Below are 8108 nucleotides of genomic sequence, written 5' to 3'. Positions count from 1 at the left end.
CTCTAACTTGTTACTAGAACTCCCTCTTCTTCACACATAGACTGCCTTCCTCTGCCATCTCCTTCTTGTATTTTGTTTTGTTGCTAGGCAATGGGGTTAAGTGACTTGCCCAGTGTCACACAGCTAGTATGTATCAAGTGTCTGAGGCAGGATTTAAACTCAGGTCCTCCTGACTCCAGGGCCAGTGCTCTATCCACTGTGCCTCATCTCCTTGTAAAGGTTTATAAGAAAACCCAGGGGCTTCTCCACTCTTCATAATTTCTACATTCTGGTTCACTGAGCACTTGCAACTCTGGCACTGTTCTAGGCACTGTGGGGGTTACAAAATCAGAATAAGACCACATATTTTCTCTTAAAAGATTAGTTAAGGTGCTTACTTCAGCAGCACATATACTAAAATTGGAACATTTCAGAGAAGATTAGCATGGATGACACGCAAATTCGTGAAGTGTTCCATATTTTTAGGGGTATTCAGAATGCACACCATCTTGAGGTAGGGGGAGGGACAAGATAGGGAGAAAATCTGGAACTCAAAATCTTGTGTAAGTGAATGTTGAAAACTAAAAATAAATAAAAATAAAATAAAGGAAAAAGAAGATTAGTTAAGGAGACAGCCTTCTAGACGTAACAATAATAATAACCAGCATTTATATGGTGCTTTGAGGCTTGCAAGTTATTCTACATGTTATCTCAATCTTCATGACAGCCTTGGAGTTATTTGGGTACTATTATTATTCCCATTTTATAGAAGAGGGAATGAAGACTACGAACAGTTAAGTGACTTCTCAGTGTCACACAGTTAGAAAATGTTTCAGACAGGATTTGAATTCAAGCATTCCTGCCTCCAAGCCCAGTATTCTATGCACTCCACCTAGAAATAGTAAGAAAGTATGAGAGTTTGGCAGTATTGGGAGGTGGATTCAAGTACCACAGTTTAGCTTAGACTTAATTGTGTGTGTGTGTGTGTGTACACATGTGTGTATTGTTTAAAATAAATCCAGAAGGTAGGGTGGCACCAGACTGTGGAAAAAGTGGAACACTAAAGAATCTAGGATTTATTTAGCAGGCCTCAGGGATCCACTGAAGAGTTTTGAGCGGAGGAGTTATCTGTCTAGAAGGAAAAACTGTTTCCTTAAGAGCAACAATCCAAAATAGTTATTTAACCAAGTACCAAATTATGTTGCATAGCCTGTAAGTGTTATTGTAACAAATCTTCAAGTAAGAATAGGGATAGACATAACTATTCTACTTTCAGGCATTCCTTACTGACTTTTTCTTCACTTTAGTAAAAGGTTCAAATGGGTTATAAGCCTGGAAACATGTGAGGGGAAAGTTTGGGGGAGGGGGAAAGAACAAAATGATAAGTGTTACAAATGGGAGTACCCTTCAACTTACAGGATGGGTCCCTGTAATCTATGTATCTGTGTCCACTCCAAAGACAGTTTATGAAACCCCATTGATGTGTTTAACAGTCAGTCTAGGGACACAATTAATTCAAAGCACAGGCATTTAACAAAATAGGAAAAGTAGCCCTCTCCTCCCTTCCACCCTACACATTTCATCTATATACTTAGAACACATGTACTTAGTGGGAAGAATGGACGCACATAGAGGACATGTATGGAGAAACACATATATGGGGAGCATGTGTGGAAAGGAATACATATGGTCGGGTGATTCATGCCTGGGTTGCTGCAGGGCTGCTAATGTCTTTTGTTGATGTCATCGTGCAACTCCACTAGATTCATGATCTCTGCCAAATGCTGCCAGGCATGGCCCCATTAGATAGCTGGCTATGGAGCTTCTCTCTGTTGCCAATTTCTAGCTTCAGCTGAGGTGCTTCGTTTTAGTGCTCTCTCTTCCTCATGAGAAGAATAGACTCTGCCATGTTCCTTCAGTTAATAACACCCAAACTTTTTTTCAGCTCTTTTAGGGAAATCAACAGCCTTTACTTCATCCACAGTACAAGCAAAAGTGGGGGGGGGGAAAAGAAAAGAAAGACACCATACCGGCTTTTTTCATTTAAAGAGTAAATGTGTCACTCTCCTGAGTCCTGGTTATATGGTAGGAGAACTATCTACCAGAATTCTAACAATGTGGTTGGGAATAATTCTTTTCCTCAAAAGGCATTGGAACTGTCTTGACTGGCTCAGGGTTCTAATTACATAGGTACAAAAAAAAATATGAATTCCAACACATCTCTGAGACTTGACTAACAGCCTACCATGGGTAACATAAAGGCAGGGAAATCAATTGAAACCATGTTGTATCCTGGGCTGAACACCCTCTCTGCTCTGTGAATGTCCTGTTACAGTTAAGTAAACTTCCTTTTACCTTCCATTAGGTGGAAGAATCTCATTTTATTCTGACCTCAAACCTGAGGTACCAGCCCAGCCTGATCTACTCAAGCAGACTGCAGGTTAGAAGACCTCCTTTTTCAGTAGAAAAGTTTTTTCCACAGTTACCAAAATTGATCAGACACTGAGGAGAGCCCTCCCAGCCAGCTTTTATTCTTGTTTAATCTTTTGTTTGGACCAAATTTCCTGGTCCAGGGGCTTGGGTCTCTGTCAGAGAATTCATTGTAGCTATGGTGAGCATTCTTTACGGCTTCCAATTTTAATACTACTCAGCTGCATTCTTAATAATCTAGCAACTGCCAAAAAGCTCTTAGGTCTAGGATCCCCCATTTACTTGACTCCCAAACCCTTCTTCTCTCTCACATAAATGGATTGTACTAGTGCGCCTTACCTTAACAGAGGCACAGAGACAAAACTAAGCAGCTATTGTCTCTCCCCTTTCATATGTGTGTGCGTGTGGTAGTCCAAAAGTCTGTGCAGTGTTAAGCCATTAAAGCTTAACAATACACGAAGGTTTTAGGGATTATATACACATATATATGTATGTATACACAACATATATACATCTATGTAAGCACACATATTTGTATACATACATATGTCATCAGAAAAGTTGGAAAAAAATGAAGTTTTCATCTCACCCTCACAGAAGAAATGAGTCATTAAGATCATAGGATCAAAGACATAAATTTAGAGCTGGAAGAAATCCCAGAGGCCATCAAGATCAAACCTCTCATTTTACATACGAAGCAATTGAGAACTGTGGAAGTTAAATGACTTACCTAAGATAACACAGGTTGTGTCAGAGGTAGAATTTGAACCCAGGTCCTTTGACTCCAGAAGCAGAGTGCTCTTTCCACAAAGAAATACACTTGAGAAGGGGATGTAGGGTTATGGGTTGCCTCTGTCTGGTATATTACAATATTTAGGTGGCATGCATAGGATTTCATAGCAAAGAAGATGGACTTTATGTAAATGTTGATGATGACAACACAGCTTAGACCCTTCCAGGCCATTAAAAATACATAAAGAAAAAAAATAAGCTTATTCCAGGGCAGGGGTTTTGTCTTATTTATTTGCATATCTCTCTCAGTACCTAGCACATAGGCATCCAATAACTGTTCGGTGAACTGAGTCAACTGTGGTTTACACACGTGTGCTCCATTTAACTTTTCACCATCTGTGGTTTAGAGGCAGCTAAATAGTGACGGCTTGGCTTTAAAAAGAATGACAAGTACTACCCTCCTCTCGTTTCACATTCCATTTAGGATTAGAGTCCTCATCGTCCTTTGCTGGGGAGCAGCTGTGAGACCGCTGCCTCTTTTGTCAGCCCCCCTCCATCTCCTTGCTCCCGCTCCCAAGCCCAGCACCACACACGGCCAGGAAGCCACGCAACATCCTAGCCCTGGAATGCCAGTCCCCCTCTCCATACCCCATCCAATAAAATGACAACCCAAAGATAATTCGACCACAGCACTCACACACCCCTACCATGGGGATGAGGGAGATCAATTTCCTTCTTCCCAATTCCACACTCGCCCCACCCCTCCCTGTCCCACGGCAAGAACGACAGAACCCAGACCTTCATGCTTAAGTTTTGCAGAAGCGAGTGGCGCAGAGCTCCCCAACCCCTGTCCTCCAAACCCAGGAGGTGAACAAGTGTCTATAGGAGCTGGTGGAGGTTGTGGGACCTCCTCCTCACCTCATCACAACCCTCCTCCCAACACAGACGCACACGCACATACTCTCTCTCTCTCTCACACACACACACCATACATACACACACACACAGCACTCGCCCCTTTTCCTCCCATCTCCCTCCCTTACACGTCACGCAGCCACTTCCCCCTCACGGCGCGTGCGCGGGGCTCGGCTCCACTCGGGCTCGGGAGGAGAAGGCAGGAGCTGCTGCTGCTCGCGCTCTGCAGGAGAAGCAGCCGCCGCTGCCGCCTGGGGCATCCTCCTCCTCTTCCTCTTCTTCCTCTTCCGCCTCCCCCGTGTCTCCTCCCCGCTTCCCTGCCTGGCAGCCGCTCTGCTCCCTTCCCCTCCTCGCCCCATCGGAAGCCGCCTTTAGGTCTTCAACCCTCTGTGTCTTCCTCCCCCCTCCCACCGCCCAGCGGGAACCGGGGGACCCCCGGGGGCGGCGGCCGCTGCTGCTGCCGGAGGGGGGACGGGCTGCGATGAGGTTGGTCCAGAGATGCCGGTCCCCTTCTTCCACCCTTTCCTCCTCCTCCTCCCCTGGGGCGGCGGCGGGGGCGGGGGGCGGCGAGAAGCAGGGGCTGGCCCCTCCTGGGAAGAACCCTTTCGTGCACGACCTGCGCTTCACCCCGTTGCAGAAAGTCCAGGTAGGTACCCAGCGGTGGCCACCCTGCCCTCCTCCCCCTTTCATCTTCGTCTGGTTAGGGTTTCCCTCAGCCCCATCACTCACTGCTCCCTTCGGCATCTCCCTCCCTCCCATGCCTTTTCTCCCGCCCTCTCTCCCTCCTTTCATCCCTGCTCCATTGAGGAGGTGCTGTTGGCTTCTTTCCCTTCTCCATGGCAGCGGAAGCTCTTCCCCCCCACCCCACCCCCTTACACTTCTCATCTCTGAGGGGTAGTGGTTGGAAGGTGTTAACTCTGTGGCTTCTGGAAAGGATCCCTTCGTCACCCCCTCCTCGCGCCCCCTCCCCCCCACCTCTAGAGTCATCTTTACCTCCAGGGTATATATCCGCTCTTCTGGCAGTTGAAGGGAGAAATGTACATTGAAGAAACCTGCATACCTCCGGGGCCCCCTTTTTTTAAGGATGTCTTTAGGCATCACTTCAAATATCCCCCCATGTGGCTGACTTGCTTGCTTCTTCCCACAGTAGGGTAAAAACGCCTTCTGTACTTAGTGATTTGTGTCTTCCCTGGTTTCCAGACCCTTGCTTCCAAACCTAGGTTGGATACATGTCTGTTTTCATATGTAACTGTCTATGATCATCGCATTAGCAGAAAAGAAAAGAAATAACTTGTTGGTAAGGTTTTTACTACAAAAGTAATGAGGGTGCTGTGGAACGGTTTCCTAGTAGAGCCCTTTTCGTGTAAGGACAAATGCTTGGGGTGTTTTAGGTGTGTTGAGTTAGGAATACTGAGAATTTTTAGATTGTTTGAGTATTGATTGAGCACTTTCTTAAAAAAGGCAATCAGACCACAAACCTTTACTTTAATGTGAAGTATATTTGGTATTTCTTGAAAATAAGCACATGTAATTTAGATTTTTCACCCTCTACTTAAAAATGATGTTTTAGTGTGCACTTTCTGAGATGGGTAACCTAATAGTTTTGACTTAAGTTAGAATCACTTTTACATCATTTAGATTTTCTGTACGTGAAGTATTGAAAATTTTCTAGTGTATTTTTTATATGCAGTAATACATTTCACTTTGTAATGAGGAAAATGTATGTACCTTTACGAAGTAATACAAAAAATTATCTTTTTATTTTTATAATTTGTCTTGATAGCTTTTGCTTTTTACATCACTGAAATTTCTCCCGGTATCCCCTCTCCCAAAATGTTAACTATTTAATATTTTACTTCAATTGGCAAATTCAGACCTTTGTTAGCATTTGTTGTTAGCATTCATGTTTCCTTTTTTTCCCTTTTTTTTCCCCTTCACTTTAAGGGATAGAATATATTGAATCTTCTAATTTGGCATCCTGGGAGTATCAGATTACGAGTTTTGTATTTGTGTTTCTTTGAGGTGGCTCAGAAAAAGGCCTTCCCTCTGGACAAAACATGTAGTTTTAAAGATGAAAGAACTTCACAAGGCACCAACAGAACTTAGCTTTGTGGGAAAGACATTTCCAACTCTAAGAACTTGATTTGGAGAAAGAAGACAACTGCAAATGATTGGCTTTTTCAAAGGCTGTTTTGAGTTGATTTTTGTTAGATTATTTTAAAGGGCTTTTTAAAATGGAATATCACATTTTAGATAACAAATTAAGAAATTTAATAAAGTTTTGTAATTGGGATTTTACAACCATATGTGAAATTTTTTTAAAAGTTGATTGAGTTTTGCCTGAGTGGAATTCTATGCAGCACCTTTCTTCTTTGAAGATCAGACTGCTTCATGAATATTCTTCATTCTGTGGGATATAAAGTACTGGGAGTGAGGTTAAGGAGAAAAGAACAGAAACCAGAATATTATTTCTGCTCCTCCCTCCCTCTGCCACACAAACATACACTTTCTCCAGTGTATGCATTGGCTGGGGAAAATGCAGGGAAATTAATAAATTTTCACTGTGCTAAAAGCAAGGGAGCGGAGAAACAAAACCAGTAGAAGATTCAGATCGCTGATTCCTCCTGCTGCAAACGTTGGAAGAACCATTGTTATTCCCATTTCACAGATTGTGTGACTGAAATCCAGAATGCTTGGTTATTCATTTGGAAAGTTGGGAAGTAGTCCAGGTTTTGTGATAATAGATGTCTTTTCCTAACAGATATATTATTTGGTATCAGTCAGTTCTGGACTTCCTTGCTACCAGTAATTCAATTAGACTAGCATTAAGGGAGAAAATGACAGTCCTTGCCTTCAAAAAGTTTACAGTCTAATTGTGGGTAGGGTAAGATATGTACACAAATAGCCATGATATAAATTAGAATAAGATTAAGTGTAGAGGAGAGGTCAGTGATAAGAGATTCCAGGAGGAGAGAACTTACTTCTAGTTGGAGCCATTAGATAAAGTCAAACCAATATGTAGTGTTACAACAAAATAATTACTTTTAAATGTTAGCTAAAGCTTCACATAATTCATGTCACAGTGCCATTTCCATGTTTTATATCTTCTAGATTACAGTAGCAGAAAAATACTTTCCCTTTCCTAGAGCAGTTTATTGCATTGGGAGGAATACTGACCTCCAAGTCAGAAGAATTGGGGTCCAGTACTAAGTATCCTATATTGTAGTGTTGTAACCCTCTACAAAGTCACTTCCTCTCAAGTTTTCTCATCAGCAAAATACCTTCCGAGATTGTTGTGAGGAAATTGCTTTGTAAATATGTAAAAATTTATGTAACTGGGAACTGCAGCCAAACAGTTGTGAAGCAGAATGGCAGTAAATAGTGAGTGAGTCTGGTTCTAAAGCTAGTAACACCTGGGTTGAAGTCCCACCTCCAGCATATTTGGCTGTGTGACCTTGAGTGAGTCATTTATTTCTCAAGTGCTCTACAAAGCTCTCAAAAACTAAGTGACTGAAAAGGTAGGTGCTGACCTGGAGTTTCCTCTCTTGAGAGTTATCAGTACCAGTGAAATCACAAGTCCACTCCCTAGTGGCGGAGTCCTACAAAGTTCATGCATGTGATAAAAAAAAAAAAAGGTTTCCTTTACCATTCTTTCTGAAAGTATTCTCCTTTTACAAAATTATACTGAATTTTTTTGTTTTTCATCACCTTTATTATTTGAATATGTACCCCAACCCTACTCAGTGAGATAAACCTTATAATCATAAAAAAAAAGAAACATTTTGGGGGAGCAGTTCAGCAAAAGTAACTGACATCACTTGGGTCTGTCACTATGTCATATGCAATGAGGAACTTTTAAGGCCCAAATACTTGGCTTTCTCTATCTGTGGGTATTCTAGTAAATAGGACCATTGATTTGGTTGTGGGTGTTAGTGTGCTGGGGCTATTTCCTTCCTCAGACTTGCCCATCTGTTCTTTAAATACAGATTTAGCAAGGAGCTGGAGCTTTTCTTTGGACTAGAAACAAAACACCAAAGATAATTCAAAAGAGC

General features: G+C 42.4%; 1 protein-coding gene and 1 pseudogene across 1 annotated transcript in view; both read left to right on the top strand.

The window, feature by feature from the left end:
• Positions 1 to 369: 369 nt before the first annotated feature.
• Positions 370 to 463, top strand: LOC144457260 (U6 spliceosomal RNA; annotated as a pseudogene).
• Positions 464 to 4192: 3729 nt separating this feature from the next.
• Positions 4193 to 8108, top strand: part of LPCAT1 (lysophosphatidylcholine acyltransferase 1) — a 161838-nt gene continuing 157922 nt past the window's right edge. The window contains exon 1 of the mRNA XM_020976707.2: positions 4193 to 4702. Within this exon, the coding sequence (XP_020832366.1) occupies positions 4538 to 4702 (165 nt within the window). The 5' untranslated portion in view covers positions 4193 to 4537. The remainder of the gene's footprint in view (positions 4703 to 8108) is intronic.

This window comes from Phascolarctos cinereus, unplaced genomic scaffold, assembly GCF_003287225.1.
Source record: "Phascolarctos cinereus isolate Bilbo 61053 unplaced genomic scaffold, phaCin_HiC Scaffold_4;HRSCAF=312, whole genome shotgun sequence".
NCBI classification, from domain to species: domain Eukaryota; kingdom Metazoa; phylum Chordata; class Mammalia; order Diprotodontia; family Phascolarctidae; genus Phascolarctos; species Phascolarctos cinereus.
The sequence above is the reverse complement of the archived record's forward strand: the minus strand, read 5'-3'. Positions and strand labels throughout refer to the sequence as shown.